The sequence below is a fragment of the Mixophyes fleayi genome, chromosome 9 (genome assembly GCF_038048845.1).
Source record: "Mixophyes fleayi isolate aMixFle1 chromosome 9, aMixFle1.hap1, whole genome shotgun sequence".
Taxonomy (NCBI): Eukaryota; Metazoa; Chordata; class Amphibia; order Anura; family Limnodynastidae; genus Mixophyes; species Mixophyes fleayi.
Window position 1 is genome coordinate 119187384 of NC_134410.1, and position 24089 is coordinate 119211472.

General features: G+C 43.1%; 2 protein-coding genes across 3 annotated transcripts in view; one reads left to right on the forward strand and one right to left on the reverse strand.

Annotated features, from left to right (window-relative positions):
• Positions 1-18326, reverse strand: part of SETX (senataxin) — a 34655-nt gene extending 16329 nt beyond the window's left edge. Inside the window, exons 1-9 of one of the 2 annotated variants that reach the window (XM_075185284.1) lie at positions 18094-18326; positions 17185-17365; positions 16149-16359; positions 11662-11771; positions 9677-9896; positions 9470-9589; positions 8232-8403; positions 5993-6083; positions 1969-5835 (exon numbers count right to left, since the gene is read on the reverse strand). In XM_075185284.1, the coding sequence (XP_075041385.1) occupies positions 1969-5835; positions 5993-6083; positions 8232-8403; positions 9470-9589; positions 9677-9896; positions 11662-11771; positions 16149-16359; positions 17185-17364 (4971 nt within the window). In that variant the 5' untranslated portion in view covers position 17365; positions 18094-18326. Of the gene's footprint in view, positions 1-1968; positions 5836-5992; positions 6084-8231; positions 8404-9469; positions 9590-9676; positions 9897-11661; positions 11772-16148; positions 16360-17184; positions 17369-18093 lie in introns of both variants that reach the window. The other variant, XM_075185285.1, reaches the window with a different exon arrangement.
• Positions 18276-24089, forward strand: part of CFAP77 (cilia and flagella associated protein 77) — a 155968-nt gene continuing 150154 nt past the window's right edge. Inside the window, exon 1 of the mRNA XM_075185289.1 lies at positions 18276-18321. The gene's annotated coding sequence lies outside the window, so the exon portion shown is untranslated. The remainder of the gene's footprint in view (positions 18322-24089) is intronic.

Sequence of the window (24089 nt, forward strand, 5' to 3'; positions counted from 1 at the left end):
TCAATTACACGACCACCTGGGTCAGGGGATTCGAGTTGAGGGAGTACATCACAGACCTGATGAGTTTCCTCACCAGAAGTCTTCTCGGGGATCCAGTAAAACGTCGGGCCCTGCAAGAAGCCATCCAGACCTAGTCTTCTACCAGCATAGTGATCCTAGTTCCGTTGGGCCAACAAGGTTTGAGGCTCTACTCTAATCTCTTCTTGGTACAAAAGCCAGACTGGTCCTTCAGACCCATCCTTAACTTAAAATCTCTGTTCACCACTGGGTAGACAAATTGAAGGCTTCTAACCAAAGGTCCCTTCCTGCACCAGAGTTTACCTAGGTTGGTATTAATGAAGTGGCTGTTGAAGCCATGATCCTTAAAGCCAAGGGGTTTACAGATGGTGTGGTGCAGACTATGTTTAGGGCTCACAAACAGAAATCAACCAGGAACTATCATAGAGTCTGGAAGACTAACATTTCCTGGTGCGAGCGCAAAGAATAGCCTACTTCTTCCTCTGGTTAGTGTAGGTACTAGGTTTCCTGCAGGAGGGGCTGAATCGGGGCTTGAGACTTAGCTCATTGAAGAGAAAATTAGCGCTTCTTCCAGTGGTGCAGACCTACCTGCAGCCTCCATACTCTATTCTGGTGGCTACCTGGAATTTAAACCTGCTGCTCAATGCCTTACAGCATCCTCCCTTTCAGCCATTGGATTCCGTGGATCTAAAGTTCTTGACGTGGAAGATTGTTTTTCTCCGGCAAGTTTCTGAGTCGGGGGCTCTCTGCTCAGTCAGTCTCTCTTCCTCCTTTTCCATGAGGACAGGGCTGTTCTTAGGACTAAGCCTTCTTTACAAGCCAAGGTTGTTTCTGGGTTCCACCTAAACCAGGATATAGATCCCAGGATGAAGATGGCTCTCCCCATTCTTTGGACATGGTCAGGGCTATAAAAATTATGTAAACAGGTCCAAGGAGATACGCAGGACAGAGGACCTTCTGGATTCTCTACGACGTCAAGAAAAGGGTCTGACCAGCCTCCAAGCAGGGTATTGCAAGGGGGATAACGTCAGTGCTCCACAAGGCTTACAAAGGGTCAGGTCAACCGGTTTCACGAGAATGTGAGGGCTCATTCTACTCAGGCTGTTGGTGCCTCCTGGGCAGCGTGGCCGAGTAGCTGTGCAGGTCGACCATCTGGTCTTTGGTGCTCACCTTCACAAAATTCTATCAGTTTCACAATTTAATATCCAGAGACTAGCTTTGGCAGTAAGGTGCTGCGCACTGCATCAAATCGTGTCCCCCTAGGATGATTGAGAAAATGGGATTTTTGTACTTGTGTGAAATCCTTTCCTCTGAATCTACGGGGGACACTGGACGCCCTCCCTTTACGCTCTTGCTCTGGTTTTTTCCTGCTCTGTTTCTTCTTACAATTAGACAACAGTTGTTGGTTTTGTCTCCTCTCCCTTGTGTTCTCCATTACTTGATAGTAAAAAAAAAAACTGGTTTGGTAGCATCCAATGGGAGCATAGAAGGGGAGGAGCTTGAGTTTTACAGGTTAATTGCTCCATTTGATCACACTCTATACCCATGGTACTCCAGGATCCCCCTTGGATTCAAAGAAAAAGGATTTAATGCAAGTACAAAAATCACACTTATCTTTACATTTTCCTGAGCAAAACTTAAAAAAAAATATTATTTAATGAAAAACAGTCTGACTTGTGAAAAATACTTATATTTGTAAAAGATTCTTAAGCAGTTTTCTGTATGTACTTAAAATGCAAAGGTCGTACACACATGGTATGTAATGGCAGCCATGTTGTCTGCTGAACTAATATCAATCAGAATGCAGCCTATCAGTTTTGTAAAGAACCAAAGTCATAATGGAGACTCATTAATAGGATGCATTCTCTTGTATGTCTGGTCAATTAAAGCATTCTCTTGAACAGGAAAAAAAGAAGAGAAAATTTTTAATTAATTGATAACTCCTCTTACCGATTCAAAAGTGTTCAGCAGCATCAAGGGGACGAAAACATTAAAATACTCATCGAATCCAGAAATCTTGAGAGGAACCTTCATCAGAGGTAATTGACAGAGATTGTTGGGGGGTCCGAACTGAGATTTGTTGTCAAACATTTCATACGTCCAACGTAGCACCTCCCGCGTTAGCCAAGCTTGCTCGCGTTGCGGGAAGCAGCTGCCTGCCACAGGAAACGTCCCAGCATTGGTTGAAGTGGGATGTAGAGGGACATTATTTTGGTTGATAAGAGGTTGCAAAACATTGCTTGTATTGTAGGATACTGGAGCTTTGCTTTGGCCAGGTGGGGGAATTGGAGCTCTAGATATGGAGGGTTTTGCTAGCTGAGCCTTAGCCTTTGGAACCATTGGGTACTTGGGAAGGTTTTCCAGATCCTTTGTGAGACTGGCAGTACGAGAAGTCGTTCCAGAGCTAAAAACTTTAGCTGTGGATGGTTTGGTTGGTTTTTGAAGAGAAGGGGGCAAACCGGGTCTGGCAAACAGGTGATCGTCTGCTTTGTCAGGTACAGTATGTTTAGGGCAGTGATCACCAGAAACTGTTACAGGCTCCGAACAACCATTGTATTTGCATTTTGACATTTCTGACACCTTGGGAACAAGTGCAGAGGAATCCACCATGCTGGATGTACTGCTCTCTTCAAGTATTCCAACACTTATTTCAGACTCAACCTGAGAACACAATTCCATGTCAAGTGGATCCGTCTGGGTTAAAAATAAGCCGTCATCATCATCGTCGTCGTCACAATCCTTAGATTCTGCCACAGTAGATGCCTGGACATTATCCTCCTGTATAGAAGTAGACTGTTGAACTACATTGGCCCATGGAAGTCCATTGGAGCAATCTTCTTTCGGAACTTCAGAAGCACTATTCATGGAAGTATGTGATGAAATTTTAGTCGCTTTCAAAGACCTATGGCTGTGGTCTTCTGTTTTTCTGGAACGGTCTTCATTTCCCTCAGTTCTGCCCTGTTTTTTCTGAATGGAAGCCACATCCTCTGTCTTGTTGCCTTTTGGCTTTGCAGAGGTCTCAAAATTTCGGCCACCGCTATCCGAATTGTTACTTAGCCTTCTTTTCTCCGTCTCCTTAGGTCTAGACTGACGATAAAACTGAATATCTTGACAAGCCAACATTTTCTTATTCCTGTTAACTAACAATGATTTTGGAGAAGTGAGCTTTGTCCTTTGCCTCTTGGCCTCCACAAACCCTGCTGACTTCCCATGGTTACGTAGGTTTTCTACGCTGTCTAGGGTGCGCTGGGACAATTCAAAGGCTTTTCTAGGAGCCTTCTTTAAGCCAAGTTTTTCAACGGTTGAGGTCGCCTCAGGAAACTTGCGCGATTTCTTTGGTGGGACCACAGCCGGTAACATTTTGCCCGGGCTCCCAAGTTTCCTAACTTGTGAAACTTTCTTGAATGGGCTTTTATTTTTGTTTGTTTTAGCATTCAGCGTTTTCTTTTGCGATCCAGGAGCATCCAATTTCCTAGTCGTATTCATCTTTGATCTTAAAGAGGAAGTTTCTTTCGGGATGTTTGAAGGTTTGCCTTTAGAATCAAGTTTAATATCTTTAGTAACAGACTCGCGTGAACTTTTCCCATAGAATGGTTTAGGACTTATCCCTTTATGTGAGGGTTTACTGCTGCAGCCTTCAGCTCCTGGCTGAGCGCTTGCAGCAGACGTAGATTGTTTAAACTGTCTCTCAGCATCTTCTGCTGCCTTTTCGATGGTTTCATCACAAATATAGTCTGTATCATAACCCCACTGCTCAAAATTGTTGTCAAAGTCAAAATCAGTAGCCTGGATGTCACTGGTTTCTGGATTGGAAGATTTATTCTCCTGCAGCATGGGCTTTTGCTCCTCTAACTGGGAGTCTCCCCAAGCAGAATAAATATCATCCTGCGTTTCAAATTCGAAACACTGTGAATCATACTCGTTTGCAAAATACGGTTCAGATTTAATTTCTTTCTTTGGTATAATAGTACTAGCTGAAGTAGTAGTATCTTGGAAAGTCTCAGGTTTCTCCAATTTAATAGATTTAGGAATGGCTTTTTGCTCATCGTCCGAAGAGTCGTCAGAGATGGTTATGATCTGATCAGAGGATAATTCAGTTTCAGAAGAAGAGTCGTCACTAACCACAGATCTTGTGGTTCCCTTAACCTTCCTCTGTATAGCACAGAACTCCTGTGAAGACATCACATCTTGATTTGAATCTTCAAGGAAACTTTTTGCTTCTGCCGCCGCAGATAAACGATCAAGATCACGGTCCACCGGGGAATCGGTAAGAGCCGACTTTTTTGAAGTTTTTTGCAACAGTATTTTTCTAACCTGAGTCAATGGAAGATCATCTTCATCGGTTTCACTATGCATTACACAATCATTCTGTACATGAGAAGGCCCTGCTTCACGCATGTCTTGAAGTTCCCTCTTTCTATGCTTAGTTTCTGGTTTGTTTTCTAAGGAGAGTCTTTCAAGTTCTCTACTTACTTCAAGCTTATCAGGAAGAGATTGCTTACTTTTTTCCTTCAAGTTTTTTTTAATCTCCATCAAAGATATTTCTTCATCAGAATCCTCGTCTTCATCTGTATCGAATTCATTACTAATAGGTTTTGCTTTGAGCCCTAAATCCTGTTGCCTTTTAAGGTGCACACCGCTTTGATTTAATGTTTTAACTGTACTATTACTCTCACTGCTGCTTACTTTATTTTCGGAGATTGAACTTTCCCTTTTAACCCTCACATTTGAAGATTTTGCCACTAATTTAGATAAACCGGACATAACTCTCTTCCGCTCTTTTTCGGGATTTACATTCTCCTGAATGGATGAACACATGGCTTTTGGGGCAGAATCCAAAGAATCAGTTTCCGGTAACTGTGCCTTTTTATCGGAAGTCTTTAAAACCGAACTAGGTGTGCAACAAAGTTCTGCTTCAGAGTTTCTTCCATCTGGAGGCTCTCTTTTAACGGGAAAAACATCTTCCCAACCACGTTCTGACAAAAACTTTATATCTGGAGATGGTAGTGGAGAATTACTACTGGGTCCATACCAGTAATCATCATCATCATCAATCCTTTCTGTCTTAATGAAGGGAACAGACTGAGCCTTACTTGTGGTGGCTTGTTCCTGAGGGGAATTAGGAATTGCGGCCGACTTGTCCTTAATACTTTTAATGATTTGTGTGAGACATGTTTGTAAACCTTGAATCTCCGTCTTGCTAAGTTCCAAATTCCAAAGAACGTTCCCCCTTATAATGAGGTTGAGTTTGTCAAGGTAGGGTTTACAAGTCGCCTGTTGTCCCAGCTGGTAGCCTTCTCGCAACAGGTTTCTGATCAACTGGATGCAGGCAATCTGGACAGAAGAAGGGGTCTGTGAGTTTGGGGAGGAGGACAACGCTGAGGTGGATACGATTTTTGAGTTGGATCTGCACACAACGTCTTTGGTGGGAATTAGCGAGCATTTCACAAGGGCGTCAACCCACTTGTGCGAGCTCACCCACAGCAAATGGATACACTTCTTACTTCTGTGCAGTTCAATAATAGACACAAAGACCCTGATGAAAAGTTCTGTGACTTTGTCGACCTGATTATTTCTTTGATTGAGCACATCCTTGATCTCAAAGCAGAGGTGGTGGATCACTTCCATGATGTAAGCGACTCCCAAGTCTTTAAGGTCCATGACAGACTGAACGTATGGAACGAACCACAAGAACGTGCTATTGTGGACCCGCATATCTTGGCCAATGTCAGATTGGAGGATATTAGTGAGACTCTGCATGTCTTCATACATGTTGGGGCAATAATCGTGGGAAATTGCAGTTTTCCGTCCAGTGTCCTGTAAATCAAGATAATTATATTGTAAATGCATTTGGATACATTTATGAACAACGTATAGATGTTTAAACAAAAAAAAAAAAAGTTTTACAACCAGTCCAATGTAAAAGAAGAAATAAAATAAAGCATTCATGGCGTGGAAAGCGTTATAATTTTACCTTTTTTACTTTATCTGTGTTAAAATTGTACACAATCTGGCTGCATGACACAAAGTCTTCATCATCTGAATCAGGTTCACACTTAGTTGGCCTAGTGGGGAACAAATATGAGAACAGTGTTGGGTTTTTATTAAAATACTGTTGCTACCGAGATTCTACTTAAAAATGTAAATATGTACTGTAATGTTTAACTTATGGATCCCCATTGTTCATGCTGGGTCTTTGCATAACATATGATGACTTTTATAAATAAAGTTGTAAAAAAAACAAAAAACAAAAAAACACCACCACACTTAAATATGATTATATGTGATCTATTCTCCAGAATGCTTGGGATTGAGGGGTTTCCAGATAATTTCTTTAAAGAAAAGCACAGTGCATAAAATATACTAAACTACATTGAAAAATGACCCCATAGACCCCCTACAACATCCTTCTTTAGAACTGCTCCTCACAGTGCCTATAAAAGCAATCATACCTACAAATCTCTCATTCTTAAAGAAAAGGCATCAACTATCTACCCATACTAGAAAGCAGGATTCCGGATAAAAGCTCCTAAGTATGTGGTCATTCCTCCTCTTCCCTCAATGGGAGGGGGATGAATGACTAGATATGAACAGACATCTATGAGACCTTCCTAACCGGGGGCTGGCTGGGTGGAATCTGCCCCCCGGGCCGGTCTCATAGTGGAATTCTTTGGGCTGGGGCACTGGGCCACTTGCATTGTTTTTTTTCCTTTAAAATAAGCTGCTGAGTCGAGTCTTGCCCCCTGGGCTAAAATTTACCAGCCCTCCCCTGTTCTTACCAAATGAATCCTACAAAGTGGTTTCAATATCCACAATTTGGAAAAGGTATGCAGGTATGGCGATGTGGCAGACAAAGTGGTACACTGCTGGCAGAGGACAGTCTGCCATGGATGAGAGTGTAGCTTGGACAGTAGGAACTGGTACCCCGGCTACAGAATATCCAAGTATTGCATCACTGCATTCTTATAGTTCCAAAGGCAACGCCACAAGGACCGCACCATAAACTCCTGGTTGATGTGAAAACCGGAGACCCCCTTAGGTTGGAAGGACAGGACTGTACAAAGGACTTCTTTTCATGGAAGCCAGGGTATGAGAGGAAAAGGTAGAGAACCGCCAGTGCGGACACACACAAAAGACGTGAAACGGACCACAAAAAGTTACAGGTCCCATAAAGAAAATGAAAAACAGAAAGGAGGCAAACATCCCCCACTCCATGTAAAAAACAGGATGGGTAGGCTTTAACGATGATCAGAAATCCGGTAACGAGGAGGCCTACAAATAAAATCCGAATTTATCAAAAACCAATTGCAATATACAAAGACTTACCTGAAAACCGACGCTGCAGATCTCCGATGCCACCATCATGCTGACAGCAACTCATTTTGAATTGACAGCTCTCCGGCACAACACTTTGACGTCCTCACGACCTTTATCGATGTTAATTTAAAGCGGCAATGTCGGGTTAAGTGTTTAAACACTTAACCTGTGGGGTCTCCGGCACAATGCCGTTGTGCCGGAGAGCTGTCAGCATGATGGTGCCATCGGAAATCTGCAGCGTGTCCCGTAAGTAGCCTGTATTTGGCGCAGATATAACTGGGGACCAGGCACCTCCAAACAAAACCTGACGTGTCCATTCTTTTTCGGTACTCTGCCTTCTAGGGGTAAAACATAACCCACAGTCTGTCACACCATTTGTGTTCTCCATATGTGATAATGGTAGGAATACGCTTAAAGCTCTGTTTTAAGTGGTATAGTTAGACTTTTTGATTTTAGCTCACAAATACGTATCTTAACAATAAGTTTGCTTGACCAGAAACCACTCATATTGTCTTTTGAAAAATGTCCCCTTTCTTCCTGCACTAATCACAAATTATCATTGATCCCATTCCCACAGCCCACATTGAAAATCCGCAGAAACAGGGACTGATGTGAATGATAAATATTCACTCAAAAGCTCTGGGTAATAGGTAATAACGATATAAATAATGGTTAATGAATAAACATAGGAGACAGCATAAAAACACCTCATCCCTCCCTCCCAGTTGTTGTGATGATGATGATGAAAGTAATTGCAGTTACGTAATATGGCCATTTAACAATTTCAGCGCATTATGAAAGGTCATTTCAACAAAGTCACAGGTTCCAAAAATAGGAAAAAAACATAGAAAACACAGAAATATAGAGCAATTAAGAAAATTATTATAGAAAAAGACCTTTTGCAGCTTTCCCTTAATGTCTCGATCTCGCTGTTGTAACTCGGGCTCGCTATGATGGTTTGAAACGCCTGGATGGGATCAATCAGTTGTCCCCACACTTTGGAGCCAAGACGGTCAAGGATCAGCATGAAGCATTGGAGTGCTGGCCAAAAGGGATTTGTGCTTTCATCTGAATTATTGGAACACAAGAAACAAGTTAACTTTGCAGCTCAAGTTCGGACTGTCTTTATAGCAGACACTTTTCTTACCAATGACACTTTTCTTACCAATGAGCATATTCTCTTAATAAATGAGCATTGATATATATTGTATTCTTTTCTTTAAACCTTGCATCTTATTTATGGTTCTGCCTGTGTCCAAGATGGAAACATAGAGGGAGCTCTGTTTTGCTTGATGAAAAAACACGATGGGAAGATGAACAGGTCGGTATCTATGTGGAGTTTGTATGTTCTCTCTGTGTTTGCGTGGGTTTCCTCTTATGCTCCAAAAACATACTGGTAGGTTAATTGGCTCCTATTAAACTTAGTCTCTCTCTCTCTGTCTGTTAGAGACTTTAGATTGTAGCTCCAATGGGGCAGGGACTGATGTGAATGAGTTCTCTGTACAGCGCTGTGGAATTAGTGGCGCTATATAAATAACTGATGATGATGATAGTCAGATTTGTTTGTTATAGCTTGTAACACTTGTTTAAATGTCTGCTGACGTTACTACAGGTAGGTGTCTCTTCCTTTGATTAAATGTATGGTTTTAAATTTGTACTGAGATTAAGGGTAATATGCGGCCCTTTTAATGATTAGAGGGCGGTGCATGCGGCACTTGGAGTATATCAGGTTGCCCATCACTGGTTTGTAAAGTCCCCAGTGATGCTGAAAGTAAACCCACGGCTCTGTCCCAACACTGAATGGTTGGATCTCCACCAAGTTGGCCACCTGCGTGTGTTTGGCCCAAGCATAGGGACAGGCCCGCGAGTTGCTAGCTTCAGGCTAAGTCACAATCCACACATATAACCTCAACTTATTGGGGAGCCCAGCAGGCAGACTTACTAGCACAATAACAGAAACTAGGTAAGATCTCATAACAAGAATATCTGGAAACATTCATTCCTTAATATTTATATTAGGCAAATACAAAGTTAAAACACAGGGTTAGAGTCCCTTTAAGCCTAAACAATGTCTTTACTCCTGTGCGACATCTCTCTTAGTAATTGGCAGACGACTACTGAACACTGGGCTCACCTTCTGTCTGCTTCTCCATGACGTGAAGGATGGACTGCATGAAATCATTCTGTTTGTCAGGTCCCAGTAACAAGGAGTCCATAGCTTGTTCCTCCAGTACAGTCAGTAACATACAAATACCTACAGAGACAGGGTGTAAGGGTCACAGTGTGTGTAAATTATGGAAGAACGTCAGCAGGAGCCTCAAACAAACAGGCAGACACCTACCCAGCCAGTAGTTCTTGTAGTTGGTGGTGTCGTACAAGTGAGACGGCAACAGGATCAGTTTTCCATCTTCCAGCTCCGAATACCCGTAAATTTCTGGATTTTCAAACAGGCCGAGTTCAATTACCTTAAACAGGCAGGTGAAAACTTCCTGCAACTCATAATAGTCATCCCTGTCCACCTTTCCCTGGGTTCTGGCAGTCAGAATGGCCCAGCGTCGGATCTGATCAAGAAAACGAATGGGCTTAGCTTTTCCACATAAAACAAGGTGTCCTTAAACTAACTTTAGGATTCAAACCTAGCCTATATTTGTTATGAATTGCAATACTGGTTAAACAATAGCGCCACCTTGTGGTCTGCTCTGTATTAGTATCCTCGGTGCTCAGCAAGAAACGTGATTCAATAAAGCTCAGTTTGTGCTTGTTATACATTTACTGATGATATATGATCAAGGCTGAGATTTAGGGGTTGTTTCTGAGTCTCTAACAGATTGAGTGCAAACTGCCTCTATAAGTAACTACAAAAGCGCTTCCTATTAGGTCCATATCAGCATGTAATTGCCTGTACTCAGTGGCAGATTCGGCTCTGCCATGAAAGACACCAGATTTGGCTACCATAAGGAAGTCTGTGGCAATAATGTTGGAGTACTTCTATATAAACACAGACAGGTTTGGATATACTAGTATAAACCATGCAATATTTTTTCCACCTTAAACAACTTTTTATTAACAGCATCAAACAATTACAAACAATAACAGAGGATGAATCTGAGGAAAATAAAAAAAGGAGGAAAGAGGGGAGGAAGGGAAAAGGAAAGGGGGAGGGGTTACCTGTCAGATGGCGAAACGCGTTATTGAATTGTAAGCTATGGATGCGTCTGGCCACAGGGCGAGCTAGAAGACTGGAGGTGGGCTATTGTTAAATAGAAAGAATCTGATGTATTCCTGAAGATACTAGTCATAAACTCCATGTTATAAATAGATTAGGCTTTTATGCCGAGGACCTCTATTGTTGGTGGGTTCTAATGTTTCCAAAAGTTAGTGATTAGGCACGTGGTCACACTGAAGATGTGTACAAACCTTGCGCTATTGCTCATTACATGGTATTCATTCGCAACGAAATAAAAAATGCAGTCACATTGTGACTTATAAATTTATAATCAGTAGTAAGCTCGGTTCTTGGGGGACATGTAGAGGTCAATTCTCGATCTAGAATGTCTTTTATGAGGCCATTTTAAAAAATCTTAACGTGCACAATGGCACCGCCAGATGTGAAGTTTTTAAAGGTCAATATGCGTGATCTGTTTAATAATACAGTGTTTTTTTTATTTAGTCGTTTTGAAAACGAGTTCAATAAATGACAGCAGTAAAGTTATCCTCAACAAATAATGTGTGAGCGCAGTAAGACTGCTGGCTTAAAGGAATAAAATGACACAAAATACACCAAAAACAATAATACCCCTTGTGGCTATTTTGCTACAAAATGGTAGAATTCCTCCGTGGCTTCAACATACCTTAGGATAAAACCACTCTCAGCTAAGCTGTGTGTTTTATTCCTTGCTACACCTCTAAACACATGCATGTTTTATGGGCAGCACGATGGCTCAGTGGTTAGCACTTCTGCCTCACAGCACTGGGGTCATGAGTTCAATTCCCGACCATGGCCTTATCTGTGTGGAGTTTGTATGTTCTCCCCGTGTTTGCATGGATTCAGGTGCTCCGGTTTCCTCCCACACTCCAAAAACATACTGGCAGGTTAATTGGCTGCTATCAAATTGACCCAAGTCTCTCTCTCTCTGTTTGTCTGTGTGTGTTAGAGAATTTAGACTGTAAGCTCCAATGGGGCAGGGACTGATGTGAGTGAGTTCTCTGCACAGCGCTGCGGAATTAGTGGCGCTTAATAAATCATGTTTTACAATTATAACCTCTCACTAATAACATACATCTATAACGCTGCACAAATGTTTATGAAGCCCTGCAATAACTCACATTCTCGTTGGGGTGTACAAGGAGCAGGTACACACCAGCCAGTTTCTCATACAACTGAAATGGGTTGTTCACTTGCTCCATTTTGCACAAGGCTTCACCACAAAGTTCACCTGCAAACGGAGAAGAAAATAGAAGCCATTGTTGAATGTAGAAGTAAAACACCTGAACAGAGACATGGGGGAAAGAAATATTATCATATATAAGGGTATATCAATGCACTGCACTGAACGGGACTTTTTATGCAGTAATTTGATCACAATATTTTCACAATCAATAAGGGCACTCCTGCAAGGTCGCTCCCTAGTTGTCTGCTTTTAGTATAAATCATTTCATTCTATATGGCGCCTTTTTTCATTAGATACTTTAACCTGAGGACGGGAAAAGTGGGAGATAAGGATTACCCCTGAGGAACTCTCTTGAAAATGGCATGGAAGTTTGAGCAATCGTTTTGACTATTTATATAGTACAGTTCTTTATATAGTATGTTAACACAGGAGAGGAAGTTGATTCAATCCCTATCTAGAATATTTTCTAACTTTGCCAGAATCCTAAGCCTGGGCTATTTATTGAGTTAAAAAAAAAACAACGAAAAAAACCTTATTTACATCTATTCAAAAATTTCTTGTAACATTTTAAACACTTCATTATTGTTTATTCATATGGAGCCACAGATTCCGTAGCGCCTGACATAATTGAGAAATGTGAATCACATCTTCACCAGGCCATGATGGTTCTGCCAAGAAAATCCTGTGTGTTAAAGTGCTCATTAAACACTAAAGATTGTAACTATTGTATTGCAACACTAAAATGCAATCATAATTGGAAGTATACTACTTATAAATGGTGGCCGCTAAGATTAAGAATTTCTACCAAATACTCTTACATAGGTCTGCAGAATAAATAAACCAAAACAAATTGTTCAATTGCAGACATAACTATGAACAATTTTTTTTTTCTTTAATAAAATAAAAAAATAAATTAAAATTTGAATCCATGCTGGAAAATACTTGAAATCCAAAGACAGAGGTACTGTTCTTCAAACAGATATTTAAACTGGCTACACATCCCAAATATGCCAAGCGTTCTCAATAATATTACCCAATATTGGTGAAAAACATATACTATTAGGTAGCAGGGATTTCAGCAGCAGCTCAATTTTAGCCGTTACAGTCAATGTCCAAGATGTAAAGGACATAATCAAAAACAAGAACCGAAACCTCTTCCCTGAGCAACAGGCTTCTTGCTTCATTTCCTGCACCTTTGCATCATTTGATCACACAAATTAAGTATTTATGGACTTCTTTTCCTCCCACTCTACTTTCTGTCACAAATAAGTTAAGCCCGGTGTTATTACCTCCATTCTAAAAACAAAACCGAAAGCAAACAAAATAAATTCTGACTCAATCTCTGGCTCAACTCCCATACCCCTTCAAGCACCTTGAAATGCTAACCTCAGCATTAGCTAAGGAGGTCAATGATTTGATCATTGCTAAATCTAACTCCTCACTCCTTTTAGGTGCACTCACATCTCATTCAAATGCTACATCTCCTACGGTCCTATCCTGGTTCTCATCCTACTTATCAAACCGCTCCTTCACTGTTCGTTTATGTGGTTACACCTCCTCTCCCAGTTCCACAAGTTCATTCTAGTGGAGCACGTTTCATTCCTCTGTTCTTTCCTATCCATACCGTTTCTCTTGGAAAACTAATAAGCTCGTATTGAGTTCAGTAACAGCTCTATGTGAAGGACACCCAAATGTATCTATCCATTCCGATTCTCTCACATTCTCTGATGACCCACGCTACCGAATGTCTTTTTGCAATTTCATCTTAGAAGCCCTCTCGCTACTATAAACTAAACAAAAACAGAGCTAACAATCTACCACCGGCCAACAGAAGCTACCGGACATCCATTTTACCAATTTGTTCCCTGCATTCAATCGGTCTCTGAATCCTGATACATGCATCGGAGAAACATCTCCAAAATGCCCTTACTCAAGGCCTTGTGAAGACTTTAATTCATGCACTCATCTCCCACACTGACTACTGAAAATCTTACCGGTCTTCCCCGAATTCATGTTTTCACCCCTGCAATATATATTGAGTGCAGCAGCTAGATTACATTTTCTTTCCAAAACAGTTTTATAATGCTGTTCAGCTCTGCCAGTCCCTACATGGTTCATGTACGTTACCAAACTCAATATTACTTTTACTAACATGCAAAGTAATTAACAGAACTCTACCAGCACACATCTCTTACTGGTCATAAAATATCTTATAACTCGACCACTTCCCTATTCTCAAGATCCGCACCTCTCAATTTCACCCATTGCCTGCTCCCGTTCCCAATTATAGGACATTTTAAGGCTGCGTGTGCTTTGTGAAATTCCAACCCGTGTACAAGTCCTTCAAGCCTTCCTTGAAAATCACTTAACCTCCCTAAATGAATCTCCTGGATTACCACACTGTTCTATACAGTTCACATAAAACTTAAATGTATTCTCTTTCTATACTCAAACAACCCTCTGATACAGAGGAAACCCAAGAAGAACGTCCTTTAACACAGGAAGAATGTACAAGCTCCACACAGATAGTGCCTGGTCGGCGTCAAACCCATAGCCCCAATGCTGTGATAGAGCAATGCTAACCACTGAGCCACCAATGCATGACTGAATAAAAACCAATTCATTTAACATGAAACATCCACCAGGATTGAGCTCGTTAACGGGCCACACATACATTACTGTTGTGATAAAAAAAAAATATAAGTACTTCCGCCCAACATTAGAATCCTAACCTAAAAAAAACTGCAAAGCCATCCAGCAGATCCAACTTACACAACTACAATTTGGCCCAAAAATTTGCCATCTCTAAAAATAGACTCCGATCCAAGTAAACTAATCCTATTTCATATATTCTCCTTGTATGCATCGATCACTTCTATCCTAGCAAAACCATTTTTTGACACATTCTCTCGTTCAACGTACCATCTTGACATAAACTTTCCCGTCTTGCACGGCTAATTAACGCACCTAATCATCTATAGCTACACAAAACGGATAAAGCCGCTTCAATTCGGATTCCACTCTATAGTACAAGAAAAATGTTCTTCCTAAAAATATGGATGATAATCCAGCTACTAAATCCAAGGGTCGTTACTCATTATTCATTCTTTTGGATCCATATACTGCCATAGATACTGTAATTTTTTTCCCACCCAAACTGATCACCTTTAACCTAAATCCCAATGCTGCACCATATTACATGTCTTTTATAGACCCCAAATATATCAAAGAATCATGCTCTCCATCTTATCTGATCCAGTCGTTAACTCTACTTACAACCAATCACATTCCCCAATCACATTTTCCAATAGGTGCTCAGTTCTGATGCAGTTGTTTTCTTGAACTACTGATGAATAATGAGCAACCTTGCTCAACACAGTGCAAACTCCTGGGGATTGTGAACTCCACCAGGACACTACTAAGCAAAGATAAGAGTCTTTGGATCAGACACTGGACAATGTGCGCAGGCTGGATTCTGCATCCTCTCCTTCACATTTTTTACCCAATGAGGAGGAGAGCCGAAAACTTTCTGGTAGAGACAATAAGCCGTTTCCAAGGGTTTCTACATATTTTCTGACTTGAGTGCTCTTGTATTTCTTGACATGCTCATTAGCTCCATAACGTTTCATGAAGTATTCCACCATTTACTACTTTCTGGTAGAGGTTATAATTAAATCTCCTTTGGTTGCACCTCAGTTGTTGACCAAAACTTTTTTCTCTCCAGATATTGTCCTTGGTTTAGTGATTGGAAAAGTCCAGGTTAAATTGATCAGATTTTTAGAGATAGAATTTACTTGGTAATTTCTTGCAATACTTTAAATCACAAGTCAAATTTGAAACAAAGCATCCACGTTTATAAGTTAAGTCAATATAATAGAAACATCATCTATAGTGAATGAGAAGCAGGAATTATATATAAAATACTAAATAGATGTGAATACAAAGCAGCATAGACGGAGGACATTTTGGCACATTGATAAAAAGCTGAATTGGTGTCCTTTTGTCCAAAGGTTAACACTAAACACTGCGCCAATCACTGATCTCTCACTTAAATTCTTCAGTTAAAAAAAAAAAAAGGATAAAGAAAATGTAGGTATAGTTTGATACAAAATAAGAATGTATAATTTTGCCTCTCTTGCCAGAGACCATGTCTGCAACCAAAACAGCAGCATTAGGATGTCTGTAAACGGAACAAATCGCAGTCTGTTCTGGATGCATCACAATCACAGGTGATTTAGCAAAGTTCTCAAGGGCTACAATCCTTTAACAAAGCGTTTTCACAGGGAAAGAATCTGAGGGTGAGAGCTGCAGGTTGGAAAGGATATTTTTGCATACAGTACCTTCCATAATAAAATGGCATGCCCTGTCTGTCTGCAAAGACAGATGCATTTTCTAATGCAAATTCTGGGTTGGTGTACTTACTAACACGCTTGTTGAGCAGCAAATATGGATATTTAAGGATTTCCAAGAGAGGCACCCGTACGTTGCTCTCAAAATTAGGGCCAGTGAAACCAAACAGTTGTTTCTCGCCATCCTCTTCCACTAAAAACAGCTCATCGTCCTCCTCTATCTCTTCGCGCATCGATTTCTCCAGGTGAACAATGAGCCGAGATGTTTCCATTTTCCACAGAGCCTGCCAAAAACAACTCACTGTAAACAAGAGCTACAGAACAATGCAAAGGGTAAATTAACTGCTGCATACATATCAAATTTCAGAAGAATCAGAGTATAATGAAGCAAGGAACTTTTTATAATTAGCTTTCTGCTGTGACTCTCGACACCGGCATTTAATTGACACCCCAGAATGCCGTGGGCGAGCTCCGTTAGTCTGGAGGGCGAGATTTAAGCTTGCTCAGAGGGAAACGATCTCAGGTCAGTTCCTTTTTTAACAAGTATTCAAGAGGGAACCTCATGTACAGAATGATCAGTTCCCTTCTGTGCAAATGCAGAGGAGCAGCGTGGCAATGGGAGAGGGGTGAATGATGGAGGTTATTTTTCCTATGTTTATGAAGTTTTGGGATTAATGATGCAGGAAGAAGGAATTAATGATGACTGATTATGGGGGGGGGGGGGTAATTATGATTATAAAGATGATGGGTAAAAGATGGGGCAGCATGATGTTGATGGAAGCTTCATGGTGATAGTGAAGGGGATGGGTATAGGGGGAGCAATGAGATGGAAAAGCGGATTAAATAATGATGATGCTGAAAAAGAAGGTGCTTGGGTTGGATGAGTGAGAGAGTACAGAAAATGAACTTAATGTGGGAATAGAGAAGTGAGGTATTGAGAAGGAGGTATAATGTCTGTAAATGGCTCCTAAATTGTAAACAAAACAAAAAAAATCTGTTGAGCCCGTTTGAAAACATGACAAATGACTAAAATTAATCTCGGGAACAAGCGACTTAGACAAATAGCAGTATAACGGCCCCCAAGTTCCCTCCATACGGCCTGCGATCACCTTGTGCAGCTGCGGTGCTTCATCTCGTACTCTGTGGTACTCCACCACACACTCCATACAGTAGGAGAGATCATCGTTGGCACGACTAAGGTCATCGCTAGGTAAGTCCCTTGCAGCGTAGCTGGTCAGCAGTTCTGTGGTAACAGGACCACCCGGAGTGCACCAGCGACACGTGCTCATTCTCCTGTTTGCATTAAACATTAAAGAAACAGTATAAGAAGAACTGTAAATAAGCAAGTAACTCATGTTTAAGTAATCTTAACTCATGATATAAAATGTGTAAGGTACAAAGCAGATTAGGGAAATATTGCTTACAAATGTAGGATAAGTGGTCATTATATACTGACATATCAGTTCTACAATTTCAGGAAAGATATCTCTCAAAATAAGTGTGTGCATATATATATATATATATATATATATATATATATATACACACACATATATACACACACTTTTCTGTTTTGGAAAGGGGGGGGGTATAAAAGTGACAGCTGCAGTGTAATCTGTGAATAAAAGAGGGTTTAAGTTTATTTATGAAGCACAATTAGTGACTGGAGGTGCAAGTTGTATCTGACAATGATCCACGTGTACTGATACTCTGAGTAAACAGTGATTCTGTCACAGGCGCAGTACAGGTCACCCTCTATAATAACATACTACAGTATGCTCTTTTCTACTTTAATAACCAGCTACATTATAGTGAACACATGTCATGTTTGCTGCCTGTAACACCACTGATGAGGGCATTTTGTACCGTTGTAATAGGTCCCTGAATGTAATCTTGCAATATATATATATATATTATATTATTCCCACGGTCCATATCCCTTCCAGTAACAGTCCCCAGGCCCGACCATCACACCAGTGGCGCCTTCTGTCACACTACTGTCACACAGTCCCCCTCACCTGGCTTCTGCCTCCTCTCCTCCCGGGTGTCAGCCCTCCTCCTCCTCCGCCATGGCTCCAGCTCCAGCCCCGGCCGCCGTCCTCCGTCCCACTCCCCTAAAGGCCTCAGGCCTCTCCTCAATCCGCGGCCTCGCGCTTTGCCGACACCGGTCTACACTCTCTGCCCACCGGCCCTTCCAGCGACTCCGCCCCCGGAAGTGACGTTCGGAGCGACCACAATGTTTACTGGTGAGTAGGTTTCTGTTTCTCCAATTACTCCTCCCGTTACTCGGCCCTGTAACACTGACAGGAACTGTAGAGGAGAGGGAGGAGTCTGAGCAGGGGGCGGGGCTACATAAGTCTGTGCTGTACTGTTCCTGCAACAGCAGTATGGCGGGTAGGAGGAGAGGAGCTCCCGCGGGCAGCAGCCTGGCAGGTAGGAGGAGAGGAGCTCCCGCGGCAGCAGCATGGCAGGTAGGAGGAGAGGAGCTCCCGCGGCAGCAGCATGGCAGGTAGGAGGAGAGGAGCTCCCGCAGCAGCAGCCTGGCAGGTAGGAGGATAAGAGCTCCCGCAGCAGCAGCCTGGCAGGTAGGAGGATAAGAGCTCCCGCAGCAGCCTGGTAGGTAGGAGGATAAGAGCTCCCGCAGCAGCCTGGCAGGTAGGAGGAGAGGAGCTGCCGCAGCAGCATGGCAGGTAGGAGGAGAGGAGCTGCCGCAGCAGCATGGCAGGTAGGAGGAGAGGAGCTGCCGCAGCAGCATGGCAGGTAGGAGGAGAGGAGCAGCAGCATGGCAGGTAGGAGAAGAGGAGCTCCTACAGCAGCAGCATGGCAGGTAAGAGGAGAGGAGCTCCCGCGGCATGGCAGGTAGGAGGAGAGGAGCTCCCGCAGCAGCAGCATGGCAGGTAGGAGGAGAGGAGCTCCCACAGCAGCAGCATGGCAGGTAGGAGGATAAGAGCTCCCGCAGCAGCCTGGCAGGTAGGAGGAGAGGAGCAGCTGCATGGCAGGTAGGAGGAGAGGAGCAGCTGCATGACAGGTAGGAGGAGAGGAGGAGCAGCTGCATGGCAGTTAGGAGAAGAGGAGCTCCTGCATGGCAGTTAGGAGGAGAGGAGCTCCTGCAGCAGCTGCATGGCAGGTAGGAGGAGAGGAGCTCCCGCAGCAGCAGCATGGCAGGTAGGAGGAGAGGAGCTCCCGCAGCAGCAGCATGGCATGTAGGAGGAGAGGAGCTCCCACAGCAGCAGCATGGCAGGTAGGAGGATAAGAGCTCCCGCAGCAGCCTGGCAGGTAGGAGGAGAGGAGCAGCTGCATGGCAGGTAGGAGGAGAGGAGCAGCTGCATGACAGGTAGGAGGAGAGGAGCAGCTGCATGGCAGTTAGGAGAAGAGGAGCTCCTGCATGGCAGTTAGGAGGAGAGGAGCTCCTGCAGCAGCTGCATGGCGGGTAGGAGGAGAGGAGCTCCTGCAGCAGCTGCATGGCGGGTAGGAGGAGAGGAGCTCCTGCAGCAGCTGCATGGCGGGTAGGAGGAGAGGAGCTCCTGCAGCAGCTGCATGGCGGGTAGGAGGAGAGGAGCTCCTGCAGCAGCTGCATGGCGGGTAGGAGGAGAGGAGCTCCTGCAGCAGCTGCATGGCGGGTAGGAGGAGAGGAGCTCCTGCAGCAGCTGCATGGCGGGTAGGAGGAGAGGAGCTCCTGCAGCAGCTGCATGGCGGGTAGGAGGAGAGGAGCTCCTGCAGCAGCTGCATGGCGGGTAGGAGGAGAGGAGCTCCTGCAGCAGCATGGCGGGTAGGAGGAGAGGAGCTCCTGCAGCAGCAGCATGGCGGAGAGGAGGAGCAGCATGGCGGAGAGGAGGAGCAGCAGTCTGGCAGGTAGGAGGATAAGAGCTCCCGCAGCAGCCTGGCAGGTAGGAGGAGAGGAGCTCCTACAACAGCAGCATGGCAGGTAGGAGGAGAGGAGCTCCCGCGGCAGCAGCATGGCAGGTAGGAGGAGAGGAGCTCCTACAGCAGCAGCATGGCAGGTAGGAGGAGAGGAGCTCCCGCGGCAGCAGCATGGCAGGTAGGAGGAGAGGAGCTCCCGCATCAAATTTGGCGTGACCTTCTGTATTGCTATCCAGATGTATAATTACCTGCAATTGACAAGTCAATGTTAGTATATATCACATGTAGTAGCAGCAGTGTAGATATATTGATCGATCAGAGCTCAGAAATAGGATACCACACAGTGTCTGGTGTCCAAATTGAACTGGCTTTACTAATTGAAATGGCTCATATTTTATAAACCTTAATCACGTCATATCAATCACGTGAGTGGAAATAATAAAGAAGTTGAAAGTTTCTATATCCTAAAAATAAGTATGGAATACGGTAGCGGTCAAGCTTAGTTATTTCAAAAGATTGCTAAATATCATCAAGTTCCTTATTAATTCTTGAATCCGGATCCCTGAGGCTGGCATAACTTCTTGATTCTGCAAAGTTTTGCTTTAGCAGATGTTCTGGTAACTTCCTTTGCGATTGGCTGCTTGAGTCCAGACAGGATTTTAACACAAAATATCTGAATTAGATTTAAGGAAATACAACATCTTAAATTGATTTAACAAAAACGTGTATTGATGCATACAAAGCTCTATAGTTGATAGTCGCTCAAAGCTTTATTTCTGATTATAGCTTAAGGCCCTAAGTAATAGGATAACTTTTCCATCATTTTTCTTACTTCATATGAACCTAGACCCCACAGCAGAATGGCAGGTAGGAGCAGAGGGGCTCCTGCAGCGTTGCGGACGGATAGGTGGGGCTCCTGCAGCGTTGCGGACGGATAGGTGGGGCTCCTGCAGTGGCGGGTAGGGGCTCCCGCAGCACGGCGGGTAGGAGAAGGGCTCCTGCTGCGGCACGATGGGTCGGAGGAGAGGGGCTCCCATAGCAGCTCACACAGTAGTGCCCCCAATTCGTATTATGCCACTCAGTACTGCCCTCAGTTCAACTTCAAACATGTGCTATTTATCTCTAAAATCAGCAAACGGCTTTTGTTCCGCAACGGAACATGGGAGCTGCTCAGTTTCGCCCATCTTCAGCTGCTTTAGTGAGGCAGCTAAGCTCTAGCATGCTAGATAAAACTGGTCCACGTGCCACGTCTGGCATTTGCGCTGGGGGTTGCCAACCACTGCTATGTAATGCATAATGCATCTAAAACTAACTTTTCATTTTGCACAATCAAAATCCTTAAAGCTTCTGGTGGTCTAGATGGCCCCTGATCTTCCACCAGGCTAACCGTGTTCTTCACCTTCATCAGCCTCCTTTCCCTTAGAGTGGAGGTGCTCACTCAGCCTTGGTTGCCCCAGGACTTTTATCATGTAGTAGCAGAGCAATATTCCAAACCTGACGGCAACATTACATATATCATTTAATTGTACCACCCAATGGCCAATATTTGGTTGCCTGACGGAGCAACCGATTATATTCACTGCGGACAAAAGACTTATTCTAACGTTGGTGGCAGTTGGATGCAAAGCCATATTGTGCAGTAGAGCCAGAACTTATAAAACTCTGGAATTAGTCCATGCTAGACTTCTATACCTATTTAGAATCCTCTGGTTTAAGAAAGGTTCAACTCCACCCTATTAAAAGCTAATCCTTATTCCAGTGCTGATGGAAATTTATACAGAAACTTCCATCAGACACTAAATAACCAATTCAAAAGTGTTTCCGATGCACATCCTGATATTCCTCTCGCCCACTTCATCATCCTCACCATTTATTTATATAGCGCCACTGATTCCGCAGCGCTGTACAGGGAACTCGTTCACATCAGTCCCTGCCCGATTGGAGCTTACAGTCTAAATTCCCTAACATACACACACACAGACAGAGAGAGAGAGACTAGGGTCAATTTGATAGCAGCCAATTAACCTACTAGTATGTGTTTGGAGTGTGGAGGGAAACCGGAGCACCTGGAGGAAATCCACGCAAACACGGGGAGAACATACAAACTCCACACAGATAAGACCATGGTCGGGAATTGAACTCATGACCCCAGCGCTGTGAGGCAGAAGTGCTAACCACTAACTTTCAAATAAGTCCCAATGATGTAAACGCATACATAAAGACCGACCATAACCACTGCACCTACTAAAAGATTTAATGTCGACCTTTCCTCCCACACTCCATAAAACATGCTAATAGGTTAATTGGCTCCTATTAAAATTGACCTTGGTCTCTGTGTGTTAGGGAGCTTAGACTGCAAGCTCCAATGGGGCAGGGACTGATGTAAGTTTTCTGTACAGCGTTACGGAGTCAGTGGCGCTCTATAAATAAATGATGATGACCATGACTCCACACGACCAAATGCAAACTGCACGGATGGAGTTCTTGAGCAGTCTGTTTAATTTGTTACTGTCTGTTGAAGAGACGACCCCCTGTTCATTAAAATTCTATTTAGCAAAATCAGTTTGTTCGGCTTTGAAATATGATCTATACAGACCTAGTGCTGGCTAGATTTCCTACAAGTTAATGAACGTCTTAAAAGGAAACCAATGGCAACCTATATCGGGGCTGCCGATATTTAGGGGTGAATGGAAAATAACACGCGTTCATTCACCCAGGAACTTGCTTGCAAACAGGAATCGGAAGGAAAAAACATCTTTAACTTTTATCTGGAGACCTGCTGTGGATTTCATATGGTCCCAAACGGACAGCAGTAAATTGTTTGAACATGAGGAAATAGACTTAAATATGAGTAATATTGTACACTATTTATTGCTAATGTTTTGATGGTAAAACTATAAATTATAGGAGACATCCTCTCATACTGTTTGTGAGAGCATAGATTGTCAAGACAATATGATGATGTGTTTAATTGAGTAAAATGTGTAACAGGTAATTTCATGGTTTTAAATGTTACATGCTAGCAGGGAAATGTTAGTACATAGTATGTTGGATAGACTGTTTTACTCTGAGCTGTTTTGAAAGTGAGATTGTTAGTGTATTCAGAAAGTGACTTGGAAAGATTTAGAAAAACATGGTTTACACTGTTTGTGCATAGAAAAACATTGTGAATATGTGATGTTTGTTACATAGTTATTTGTATTAGATATTATTCATACTTGCCAACTTTTCCCCTCGTTGGCTTCAGGGACATCCTGGGGGAGGTGGGCGTGTGGGGACAGGGCTTGATGAATCATATAATTTTGGCCCTGCCCCCTAAATGAATGTCACAATTTTGCCTAATTACAGCAGGGGGCGGGGCAGAGATGCAATATTTGCATCATTAATCAACCCCCCCTTATCTATTGCAGGGGAGAGAACCAGGAGGTTGCACTGCTCTCCAGGGAGCCCGGGAGGTCTCCCAGAAATGCGGGAGTCTCCCAGGCATTCTGGGAGAGTAGGCAACTATGCGTTAAAGCAAAGCAGCCAATTATTGAAGTCATGTTGTCTTACCTGTCAGTCTTTGATTAAATCTTGGTCTCCATGAAAATGGCCACCTCTATAGGCCTCAATACATGGACATAAGACACAATTTCTGAACTGTGTCATTATGCCACAGATGGCGAAGCCAACCACGTCTTGTACTGGCTCAGCATCAGGGAGAATGCCAGACTCTTCAGGGTGTGAGGGAGATCACCCCTATTTCAGGGAGTCTCCCTGACATGCAGGGAGAGTGGGCAAGTATGATATTATTAGAAAGTGAAATGTAAACATAGATCATTTTGGAAAGTTTTGCATATATTGTTTGGTACATGCAGTTTATTGTTGGATAGATTTAATAGACAACATGGCCCCTGTGTGAGAGACTTGTGATTTGGGCTTTGTACTAAAGGCGGAGACACATGGTCTGTTCTCCATTTTGGCCTTCCTTCACACACATGAACTATCCAACCAACTTGACTTGGACATGGACACACACCCACTCTTACCATCTGATTACACACATATACATCTCATGTTTGCTTAGTAACAGATAAATGGCACATTTACATATGTATAAGATAGCTGAAGCAGGCAATGCATTGTATTTCATGTAAAATGTATTATACGTTCT